Source organism: Gracilinanus agilis, chromosome 1 (genome assembly GCF_016433145.1).
Source record: "Gracilinanus agilis isolate LMUSP501 chromosome 1, AgileGrace, whole genome shotgun sequence".
Lineage (NCBI taxonomy): Eukaryota > Metazoa > Chordata > Mammalia > Didelphimorphia > Didelphidae > Gracilinanus > Gracilinanus agilis.
Window position 1 is genome coordinate 162,070,680 of NC_058130.1, and position 12,667 is coordinate 162,083,346.

The window sequence follows — 12,667 nt, forward strand, 5'->3', positions numbered from 1 at the left end:
CAAATCATTTAACTCTCATTGTCTAGCCCTTACCACTCTTCAGCCTTAGAACCAGTACATAGTATTGAGACCAAGACAGAAGGTAAAGATTTTTAAAAATATATAAAACTCTACAAGTTTGTATTAAATGGGAAGGAGATGGAGAACTCTTTTTGGGGTTTGCAAAAATGTTCAAATTATAATATAAAATAGTAAACAAGATTTAATATTTTATATATATTTAAATAAAGCTGAAATACAAATTACTGTTCCTATAATACACACAACACTAAAATCTCATCTAATTATCTACCTGTCAGGGGGAAGAACAAACCAGGATCTGGTAAAGTGCTTTATTTGTCATTAAATCAGACTCAAAGTCCAAATCTGTGAGGTTTTAATTTACTACAAGGAACCAACAAATACATAATAACCAAAGGGCATAATATGAATACTCTGATACATATTTCCAAAAATTTTGTAGTATCACCTTAATATCAATTTGGATCAAATAGAAAAGATTTGAAGATTTTACAAATTTTGGATGTTTAGGGGATGATAAAATATTTTAACAGCTTAATAAGACTAAGAGAAGACATCATGATTTCAATGTGAAGCCATGCTTAAATTAGTAGCCAAGGTAAGGACTATTAGACTTTTGATAAAATATAGACTTTAGTCTATTTGAAAAAAAATTCAAATTAAATAATTTGGTTGATGTCTCTTTGTATAAACTATGCAATTAAAAATTAATTGCAATTAATGTTTAGTCACTCAAAAACAAACCTTGTTGAAATATTTGTAAAGAATAGCTCTGATCTCAGCAGGAGTCAGGGAAATCAGTTTTTCCATAACATTTCCCTCTCTCTGGGTCAGGATTTGGAATGAGGCTCTAATTGAGTGCTGACGACCTTGGATGTTTTCACTCTTATAATCAATTGCAGCCTCCAATGCTTCAATCCCTTCTTCAAGCTGGAAAAGAAGATGTTCTTCCTAGAGATAAAACACAATAGGAACCACTGAATTTTAAATGAAAAGGCTCTATAGTTTGGGCCTTGTCACAATCTCACTATCTTAGTTAAACAGAGCAAAACATTTCCACTATATATATATTCTACTGGGGAAAGAGAAATACTTGTTAAATAGAGCACTCATCAGTCTCTAGTTTTTCACAACAGGTTTAACTCTATTACTTTTCTGCCTTCTAGAGCCCCTAAAAGTCCATACTCTCTTTTCTGTAGGGATTTTGATCAGAAAATACTACAAAAAGGTAAAAATATGAAGTACCTAAAGCCTTAAGTAGAAATAAAAGGGAACAAGTTAAATAAGTTTGTTCATTCGTTCGGTCATATCTGACTCTTGGTGCCTTTCTATCCTCCACTATCTCCCAAAGTCCAAGCTTGTGTTCGTTGCTTCCATGACACTATCCATCTCATCTGCTATTCCCTTCTCCTTTTGCCTTCAATATTTCCCAACATCAGGCTTTTTTCAGTAAGTCCTGTTTTCTCATCAGATGGCCAAAGTACTTATCCTTTCACTTCAGTATCTGCCCTTCCAATGAGTAGTATGAGTTAATTTCTTTTAAGTATTGACTGATTTGATTTCCTTGTCCAAGGAACTCTCAAAAGTTTTCTCCAGCGCCACAGTTCAAAAGTATCAGCCATCCATTACTTTTGGAAAAACCATAGCTTTGACTAGATGGACCTTTGTCAGCAAGGTGATGTCTGTTTTTTAGTATGCTGTCCAGATTTGCCATAGCTTTCTTTCCAAGGAGCAAGTCTCTTTTATTTTCATGGTTGCACAGTTGCTGTCTCCAGTATCTTTTAAGCCAAAGAATAATAAATCTGACCCTGCTTCTATTCTCTCTCTATTTGTCAGAAAGTGATGGGACCAATTGCCATGCAGCAGTGAGGACTTAATATATGACCAAAAAAACAAAACAAAACTGGGCTTTTAAAAAATCTTAGGAGATGATAGGAAAGGGAATGTAATAACTCAGAATGAATTTCATTTTAACAAAAGAAAAGCCTTGGGAATCATTATTGTGGAATACTTAGAAGTTCTTGACAACTGTCTTGATATGTCTTTGAAATATCACCAATTTATATAGTGACCCAAAGAATAAAACCACTGCTCTAAGCCCTACCTATGATAGCACATTATTGACAATGTACATACATAGGTGTATGTGTGTATGGGGTGGGTGGTGTTATATGTTTTATACACGAACTATTTCTTCCTAAAAGAAAAACTCAGAATTTTAAGTTTTTGATTAAGCTGGGAAATAATATGCTGACATCTATACCTTTATGCTGGAAATTCAGAAGAAAAGTACACTTTAATTTATCCCACCCAGGTGTCTGAATAAGACCCATTAAACAGTGTAGTTTTAAAATATATCCTGAGAGAGTATGTGCTGAAAATACTGTTCAGTGTTTGTTCCATTTCTATGATGTCAATATCAAAAGCACAGGGATTTGAATAATTATTCCCTAATATACTACTATTCTCTGATGAACTTAAGAGTTCATGAAAAAGGGTTAATTTTTTGATGTAGTCACCTAAATTCTTCAATCAGTATGGAACATGATGTGGATATATCCTAGAAGTGATAATACAAAAATCACTTGTGTTTTTAATGCATATAATTTTGTAGGAAATACTTCATGTTTTACTTGGGTTTATATAACAAATTCAACTACAAGCATACTTCTGTGGCACTTTTAAACAATCCGGTAAAGCTGGGAGTTGGATAATGATGACGATTCCCCATCTTACAAATGAGGTCCCAAAAGGTGAAACAATTTACCCAAGACCAGGCTCCAAATCCAAGCCACAAAAATAGGCCTTGGAGTAACAGTGGCCCATCCTGCCCCATGAATCCATAAAACAGCCTCAGTGTATGAATAATAATGTAGTAAGGCTCAATCAATTTTAAAATGTTTGCAGTTCTTGAATATACCTTGACCCAGAGGAGAAGAGCCTCAATGAATGGAAAGAATCCAAGCTATGATAGAATTTGTCATGGAAATACACCAGGAAGATGGATACACCTTAGAGAAGTTAAAAGCTGACTTCATGTGCTTTATCTAGCTGAAGTTCAAATACTTGAGCTTTAAGGGGCTTATTTGTCAATGTCCGGATTGTTAGGGCTAGCTAGAATTTTATCCTATACATGAAGCAATCCTACCAGGAAATTTATAAAGGGGAAATTATTTTGGAAAAAAGTATGCTCTGAACTAGTTAAATGAGTTGTCTAAATTACAAAACAATCTACATCTAGGCATATTGGTGGGTGGTGGTGATGGCCTTGTATCATGATAGAGTTTTCCCAGGTTTTCATTCAGAGTGCATGAATTATCAACTGGCCAGTCTATAGGGCAGTACTATCTTTAGAAAAGGGTGGGTTGGCAAGCATCATCCCCTTTAAAACTGCATAAAGCAAAGCATAATTCTGTTAACCCAAAATAAAGAGATTAGGGACTCATATCAAGAAAATGTTGTAGTTCATCTTCCCTGCATACCACTGCCTGCCTGCCCCCCCAACCCCAGACATCCTTTCTATTTTGAACCTCACCCACATACTGTCACAATCAAAACCTTAGCCTTGTTTTCAAGATCTTCCACCAGTTGATTCTGTTTCCACATTGCTCATCATGCCACTCTTGCTAATGCCATATGCTATGCATAAGTATATCCCCTGAACATACTTCATTACATTTTTTTCCTCTACCTAAACTGTGTTGCAGACCCTTCTCTATAAAGTTAAGCCTTTTACCTGTTTTTTGGCTCAATGCATGTTCAAAAGGTTTTCTTGATAAATCTTGCCCCATAATCATTGCCTTGTTATGCATCCTTTGCCATTATTTATAACCTGTCATCCATAACATAAGACTTTTTTGGGGTGGATATAAAGTTTTTTAAGGGAGGGGCCTGATATGGTTTTGGGCACGCAGATGTGTTCAGTAAATGCTCATTTGATTAATTCTGCTCCATCTATTTTTTAATTGGATATTGTTTTGAGTGTTCCCCAATTCTGCACAAAAACCCAAGTTATATGGTCTCAAAGGCTACAGTAAGATGCTGTGGACTGGAAATATTTCAGAAGCTACCATGGCCACCAATAAAGCTATACCATAAAATAATTTCATTTTGGCATGTCTTTTTTCTATACTGTAGGTATACCCCTAACTTCTCTTTGCTTCCCAAAATCCTTCATAATAAACTCTAAGAGCCTCCCTTCCCCATGATTCATTGTTCCCAGTTGTTCAACTTCTCTTGGCTCTCTTACCTTGTGTCTTTCAAATATGACTAGAAATAGACTGAGTATTTATAGGGAAATTTCTTCTGTTTTTTGTTTTTTTTTGGTAAAGGAAGTCATAGGTGTATTTATCAACTGAGTTAAAACTTTTGAGAAGACACAAGCTGCTTGGAATTTGGAAACTAATAAGCTAGTTAATAATTTACATGGTTAAAATATTTAAGGAAGAAAGAAAAAATCCATAATAAAAAGACTTATACCTAAAAATTTATGATTTGAATATGTATAAATGGCTGGACTTACTACTGAACAATAAGAACAGGTTTGCCTGAGAAGAACGCATTTAGCCCTATTATTCTAATGCTAGCCAAGAGCTATGTCCATAAAGCTCTAAGAGTGAGGACTCCACAATATGTAATATGTGTACAATCATGCTTTACTGTATTAAATTGATTTCACTTGATGAATTTGTTACAGTTTGGATTCCAAAGAATTTTTAAATTTACCGGATTTTATGTTTACCTGACAGAGACTGAGGAATTATTCAAGTTACGCATTAGTACAGCAGTTCCAGTTCCAGTGAATATTGACTTACTTCAGGGGATAACACTCTACCATTTTTAAGTTTTTCATCGACACTATTTCTTCTTCTTTGTAGTTGATCTTTTTCTTTCTGAAGAGCCTGGACTTCTTCTGAAATCTTTATTTGCTCCTCAGCTGGAGTGCTCTGGAGCTGCACACTTTTATTGGCCAACTCTTGTTCCAACAAGTTCAGGCGAGTTGATATTTTCAAACTATCTTTGTTTAAAGCCTAAAAGACATAACCCATCCCAACCCTCAAAAAGTTATTAATTCAAAACATATATAAAGTATTAATAAAAACGTTTAAAAAACTAAATCTGAAAGTTGTGTTTCCATTTTATATAGGCATTAGATGAAATCAAGGTGAGAGTTATAGCTATTTATAAAAGCATTCCCATTAACTACTTCAAATTGTGGGCCTTAAACAAAAATTTGTAAAAAGACCCTCTACATTTTATTAATTGCAAAATGAAAACCTTCTTTACAGAAGGTAGGTTTCCATGAAAAAACCAGTTTAGAAACAGAACGATAGGAGAGTCTTAAAAGATGATGAAAGTAATTATTTTTGTGCTATATTTTTAACTGTCTTCTAGCCAACAACCAATGCTCACCATGAAACTTATGGGGGTGTTTTCCTTCATGAAAATTCAGTAGCCAAACCACTAACCTAGCAGAACATTAAATATTTTACAAGTTAGCCTATAAAATTTTAGTCTTGAAAAACTAGGCCATTTGCTATTTAATAAATGGCAAAAATAAATTGAGAACTAGACATGAGTTTTTTTTATTCCTTTCACTTCTTTATAGTGCAATGACCCACTTCTAAGAGAACAACTCTCAAACCAAAGCTAGGTTTCATATTAAACGGGGTACCTGACTAGATCTCAACTTCTTGTTTTCCAAATGGCTCTTCTCTTGTAACAATGCTTCCTTCTTGGAAACAATGGCCTCTCTTTGCTTTAAGTCTTCTTCCAGCTCCGCTAATTCTTGATGTTGATGAAGAACCCTTTCTACTTCTTCATCTAACCACTTCTTTTGTTCATCCAGTTTCTGCATTAAAAATCCAGAGACATGTCATTTGTTTGAACTTTTGCCCTGTGTAATATTCTTTTTTTAAAAAAACTCTTACCTTCCATCTTAGAATCAATACTATGTATTGGTTCTAAGGCAGAAGGTTCTAACGAGGGTTAAGTGACTTGCCCAAGGTCACACAGTTGGGAACTGTCTGAGGTCAGATTTGAGCCCAAGACCTCCTATCTCTAGGCCTGGCTCTAAATCCACTGAACCACCCAGCTGCCCCCAACCTGTGTAATATTCTGCAACAAGAGTAAATGAGAGTGTGAAGTAGCATAAATTCAGATATGCAGAATAATAAAAAAATTTGTATGTCACTAACAGTTTTAGGGAATTACTAAGTGGTAGCTCCATGTAAGACATTTAGGATGAAAGAAATCTCTATTTGTTTATTTATTTGTTTGTTTGTTTGTTTATTTATTTATTTTTAAACCCTTAACTTCTGTGTATTGGCTCCTAGGTGGAAGAGTGGTAAGGGTGGGCAATGGGGGTCAAGTGACTTGCCCAGGGTCACACAGCTGGGAAGTGTCTGAGGCCAGATTTGAACCTAGAACCTCCTGCCTCTAGGCCTGACTCTCAATCCACTGAGCTACCCAGCTGCCCCAGAAACCTCTATTTAAAAGGAATAAGGATCTATTTTTCAAGACAGGCATTAAGATAAATTAGTCTTAAAGTCAAATGTAGCAATTTTATATAAAGTTAGTTCCTTGAAGGTGCTATTATTCTCTCATTTTCGTTATTAATAAAAGCAACTCATTACAAAATAACACCCTATACATTTAAAGAGGTTAACATAAAAGAGCCATAAAAACAAAAATGGTCAGTTTTGGAGAAACAAAGAATTTAGATTCCCTCCTGAATCAAGAAATTCCAACTGTAGGAATATGTACATGAAACATTAAATTGTTGACCCCTTGGCTAAGGTGCCACGTGTAAGATTGGCAACATAAATGAAAGGTGGTATCCCAGAGGTACTGTAATCCAGAAGGAACAATAAAAGGGACTAATTGTCAAGGAAGAAATATCCAAGGAATAGCAAATGGAACCAGAAGCAAGGAATCTGATTGTAAGGAAAGCAATATACATGGAAATCTGTCACTGCCAGAAATGTAGGTTTGTATTTCTTAAATTCCATAGTATATGGTAATTATTGTATGTGTAGCCTCTGGCTGATGGTGCCTATGCTTATCTTTTGCATCTGGGGCAAAGGGACCCCAATCCCATACTCCTTCCTCTGAAAACTCTTCCTTATACCCCATTATGCCCCACTGGAATTGTGGGAGTGCCAGAGAGAAAGTATAGTGGAAGTGTAGAGACCTAGAAGGAAACCATATTAACCTTTCTAATCCAAAGTATTGGAGTTGCCCTCTCACTGATACTGGCACATCCAATGCTTTCTTTTTTTTTTTTTAATTTTTTTTTTAATTTTCTTTTAAACCCTTAACTTCTGTGTATTGACTTATAGGTAGAAGAGTGGTAAGGGTAGGCAAGGGGGGTAGAAGAGTGGTAAGGGTAGGCAAGGGGGGTCAAGTGACTTGTCCAGGGTCACACAGCTGGGAAGTGGCTGAGGCCGGGTTTGAACCTAGGACCTCCCAAGTCTCTAGGCCTGGCTCTCAATCCACTAAGCTACCCAGCTGCCCCCTATCCAATGCTTTCTTAACCATGAACTCCTCTCTCCTTGACCATCAGAGAAGGCCATGCAACGTAGAGACCAAGATCTTCACAGCCCTTTAAAATAAAACTGAATAACCTTTCTTAATCACAGTAACCAATAGAAGACCAAGTGCACTTGCACAGTGTCACAGAGCCTCAGGTGAAAGGTAACCAATCTTATTGCTTGAACAATAGGAAAGAACCAGTGCCTTGGTCTTCTAATTTCCAGGAGGATTAACTGGCAAGGCAGTTTAATTAGCAGCCCAAACCAGTTACTAGTCTTTAGTGATCTTTGAGGGTCTAGTGGTGTTTTCAAATACAGCCTATAACCTTCCAATGGTCTCCAAGTGCTTGATCAGTTCCCAAGTCTTTCAGGTGGCAACTGAATAAGGGGTTGTGGCAATAAATGAAAAGTTTGAATAAGTGGTATGTTCTGAATGAGAGTGTTAATGGAATTATTTAAAGAAAAGTCAGTGACAATAAAATTATTTTATAATTATCAAAATAATAATAAATTTAAATTTAATAAAATGAGTCCATTATCCTAGCGGTGACAAATGAAGCAGTGAGTGCACTCTTCTAATGGAGGGTTGGTTCCCTCCATATCTAGTTGTCAGTTGGGAGTTTGGGGAGGGTAGGTAAGGGAGTGAACAGAGCCTAATAGTCAGTATAGAGAAAAAGGTTCTGCTCCTCTAAGTCTTAACTAAAGTCACACCTTCTGCAAAAAGTCTTTCCCAGTCATAATTCATGCTAGTGCCTTCCATTACCTTCATTTTCCCATATATATCTTGTTTGTACTTAGTTTTTTTTTTTTATGTTGTCCCCCTCCCCCGCAAAGGGTGAACAACTTGGAAGCACAGGCTTGTTATTTGCCTTTCTTTGAATCCTTTGGCTAGCTAGCAGTGCCTGCTACACAGTTGGTGCTTAAGTGCTTGCTGACAAGGAACAGAAAACTCCACCACCACCACCACCCCCCCACCCCCCCGGCTGGAGGTATGATGACTAAATAAGCCATGAAGCTAGAAGAGCTGTACTGCCTCTCTTTTAACAACTGAGGGTAGAGAAATGGCTAGTTTTAGTTTTGTCCTTCTGGGGCAACTGTATCTCGGTTGGTGGGAAGGAGAGGAAGAGACCTGCCTCTACTCTGGGGCTATTTTAACTCAGAAGTCCTGAGAAATGGCCAGTTTTAGCCAGTGCCCACGGCCAATTTGATAGTGTCCTCCCTAAGAGGGAGATAAGGCTATAATGAAGGTCAAGGCTATTGAGGGCCAAGATCACCTCTAGAGTTTCATGTTAAGTTCTCAGTCTAGCATGTATTCCAAAAATCCCAGCTCTGAGTTTGTGCTTTTCCAACTGTGCATACAATCAATGCTTGCAGAATCACACCAGCATGTGTTCCTAATAACTAGATGTTGCATTTTGTCTATAGATTATAATGTTAATGACGTGTAGGATTATACAACCCCACCTCCCCCAATCATCCTTCTTGCATGCCATGGAAGATAATATTTGGGAATTACTAAAAGATGACAGAGTAATTCAAAGTACTCACCCTCATATTGCTTGAATGACTTTTCCAGTTTGGCAATAGTCCTGGATTGGGAGCTAAGTCCTAGAGTGTAGAGTTTGACAAAAACCAAGGCATGCCACAAATGACTTAGAACTAAGGTTTAAGTTTTTTGGTGTGGGATATTAGCTACACATGGGAATTGCTGTATAGTCATGGCATAGTTGGAGTTCAACATTCTTTTTTTCATGAAGAGTCCTGGAGGATGACACTATTAGTGATCAATTAAACTTCCTCCAAAGGTTTGTGGCCAAGAATTTCTTAAAGTCCTGGACAAATCAGCAAGTACAATTGTACTAATAGGACTAGAACCCTCAATATACCCTTAATATCATGTTCAAGTTTTAGATTTCCTGGGAACTGAATTTAACAGATAGTAGCTGCTGCCAATGTGGATCATATATCCCTACAGTGCAGAATGCAGTCATCACAGTATTGTGGTTGATGAGCCCTTTAAGCCAAAACCTCTCAAGGACTTGGTGGAAATGGGGCAAACAATGCTCTGCTAAAGGAATTACTTTAGGTTGGCCCTGCAATAGCACTCTCTTAAATAGTTATTCAACCAGCCGATTCTCCAACTACCAGTATATCATCCAGCCCAAATTTTGTCATTGTCTCTCTAAGGATTTCATAAGATATTTATGGAAATCAAAATATACTGTGTCTATGGCATCCCCTGTACTATCAAAAGAAATGTGGTTAATTTGGCATTACATATTTTTCAATTTGTGTTGGTTGCCTCCTAGAAATTACTGCATGTTACAAATGCTCATAAACCATGTTTATAATCTGTTCTAAAATTTTCTTAGAAATTGATGTCATTTTTTTGAATACACACTTATGAAATTTTTTTAAATTCTAAACTTAAACATCCCCAAAAAGCATTTTCACATACATAACAAAACACAAAAAAGGGATTGCATATAAAATCATGCTCTCTACTTCATAACATTTTAAAAAAATTATGTACCAATTTCACATAATACTTTCAAAAGTACCCTGCTTCTCTTGTTTCCTTCAGAACTTCTCTTCCTGTCTGTGCATTTTTAAAATGTATCAATGGCATTTTGTTTTCCTGATATAACTATTACCAACCTCCTCTCTTCCACTCAACTTTCTCCCCTATTAAAACCAAGAGAATAAGGACAACTAGGAGGGTCAGTGGATTGGGAGCTAAGTCTAGAGATGAGAGAGGTCCTGAGTTCAAATCTGGCCTCAGACACTTCCCAAGAACTTTCTGATCTTGGACACCTCCCATTGTCTATCCCTTTCTATACTTTTGCCCTTGGAACAAATACACAGTTTTGATTATAAAACAGAAAGTAAAGGTTTAGAAAAATGGGGGAAAAAAACCCTTATAAAAGTAAGTATAGTCAAGCAAAACAAATGCATGCACAGCAGCCATGTCCAAAAGTATTTGTTTCTTTCTGCACCTTGAGTCCATCACCTCTGTCAGGATATCTTATGTCCTCTGGAGATGGCTGGTCATTGCACTGATGAGTTAAATTTTTCCAAGTTCTTTTTTAAACAGTGCAGTTGTCCTTGCATAAATTATTCTCCTGGTTATATTCATTTGACTTGGCATCATTTCCTATTACAAGATTCTTTGCAATAATCTTACCATTTTTTATGATGCCATAATATTCCATTACATTCATAATACCACATTTTTGTTCACTGTTTTCCAGGTCATGGGCACTCTTTTGTAGGCCCTTCCCATTACCCCCTCACCTTCTAATCTCCCCTTCAGGATCAGTTTGTTTTGCTTATGGCTATTGTCTCTCTCTCTTTTTTTTAATTTAAATTTTTTATTTTGAATATTTCCCATAGTTACCTGTTTAATGTTCTTTCCCTCCCCCAAACCTCCCCACCCCCCCATAGCTGATGCACAATTCCTCTGGGTTTTACATGTATCACTGATTAAGACCTAATTCCATATTATTGATAGTTGGACTAGAGTTAAAGTTTACTGTCTACGTCCCCAATAATATCTCCATCAGCCCATGTGTTCAAGCAGTTGTTTTTCTTCTGGTTTCTCCTCCCACAGTTCTTCCTCCAAATGTGGCTAGTTTTCTTTCTCATAAGTCCCTCAGCCTTGCTCTGGATCCTTGCATTGCTGCTAGTACAGAAGTCTGTTATGTTGTTTATTGTGCCAAGCTGTTCCTCCCCCTGCTCCATCCTTGTTTCTCCATTGAATTTAATGAATTTCTACTTTGAACTAGGTATTTAACCCTTCTTTGTCCATTTCAGATAAGGAGTTCTTCTAATGTTTATTCCTCCCTCTTTTCTTTCATATTTGTATACTCTTCTCATGTACCCCAAATATGAGAAATAGCAGGTTCTACTCCCCCTTCTTTCTCCTTTCTATGCTACTGTATTCTTTTACTATGTCTTTTTTCCCCTTCTTCAGGCTCTCAGAACCAATCAACCTCTCCCTGCAAGACCTCTGCTTTTGTTTGGTTTTGTTTATTAGTTCCCTTTAAGGTTCTTTGAAGACATAAAAAGTTCTAAAGAGACACTTGCTTCTTCCCCCATTAAAATGGAAGAGAAACTAAATGATTGCCCCAGTGCAAATATCAATAATATGGAAAAAATAGGTCTTGATCAACGATACCTGTAAAACCCAGTAGAATTTTAATATTTTGACAAATACAGAGTTCAGTTTTACTTAATCATGGTTAAAAAATATAGGAGAGAGTGGGAAGAAGGGGAGGGAAAGAACATGGATCTTGTAACCATGTAAAAATATTCTAATTAATTAAATAAAAATTTCCAAATTCAAAAAAAATGGAAGAGAAAGACTATTTAGCTATATCACCATATAGTTCTATCCAATGGCTCAAGTAAAATTTCTTTTCTAAGTTTCTCTGAACTCTTGTATTTCAGAGTCCCTAGTCAGCTCTAGGCATTTCATCAAAAACGTTTGAAAGTCCTATTATGTTAAAGATCCATTTTCCCTCTATAAGATCATACTCAGCTTTTCAAGGTAAGTTATTCTTGGGTTATAAGCTTCTTTCTCTTTCCTTTTGCAATACTATATTCCAAATTTTCCTCTTATTTGTAGTATATGTAAACTATCAGGATTTCTATGATCCTGATTGCAATTCCTTGGTCCTTGAAAGTTTCTAGCTACATGCCATATTGTTTCTTTCTCTCTGCTTGCCGTATTGAAGTGGGAGCTCTGGATTAGGACAATCCCATTTCTGAAACTGCAAAGTTCCTTTCATGACATGATCAGTGGACTCTATCTTCACTTTACTCTCTTAGTTCTAATATGGCAATTTTCATTGGTGTGTATCATTTTAATATTTTGACAAATACAGAGTTCAGTTTTACTTAATCATGGTTAAAAAATGGGAGTTGAATAGTTTCTTAAATTCTCTCACCTTGATCTGTTTTCTAGTTTAACTGTTTTAAGATTTTGAGATCATATATTTTGTCTTTTCTTCTATTCAAAACAATATATTTTAAACCCTTACCTTCTGTCTTGGAATCATTACTGTGTATGGGGTTCAAGGCAAGAGTGGTAAGGGCTAGTAGGCAAATAGGGG

General features: G+C 36.3%; 1 protein-coding gene across 4 annotated transcripts in view; it reads right to left on the bottom strand.

Annotated features, from left to right (window-relative positions):
- KIF27 (kinesin family member 27) overlaps positions 1–12,667 on the bottom strand; it is a 97,429-nt gene that overhangs the window by 16,012 nt on the left and 68,750 nt on the right. For 2 of the 4 annotated variants that reach the window (XM_044658507.1, XM_044658498.1), the window contains 3 exons: positions 5,696–5,872; positions 4,836–5,051; positions 766–972 (listed from right to left, as the gene is read on the bottom strand). In XM_044658507.1, coding sequence (XP_044514442.1) covers positions 766–972; positions 4,836–5,051; positions 5,696–5,872 — 600 coding nt within the window. The remainder of the gene's footprint in view (positions 1–765; positions 973–4,835; positions 5,052–5,695; positions 5,873–12,667) is intronic. The other 2 variants (XM_044658515.1, XM_044658522.1) reach the window with 2 other exon arrangements.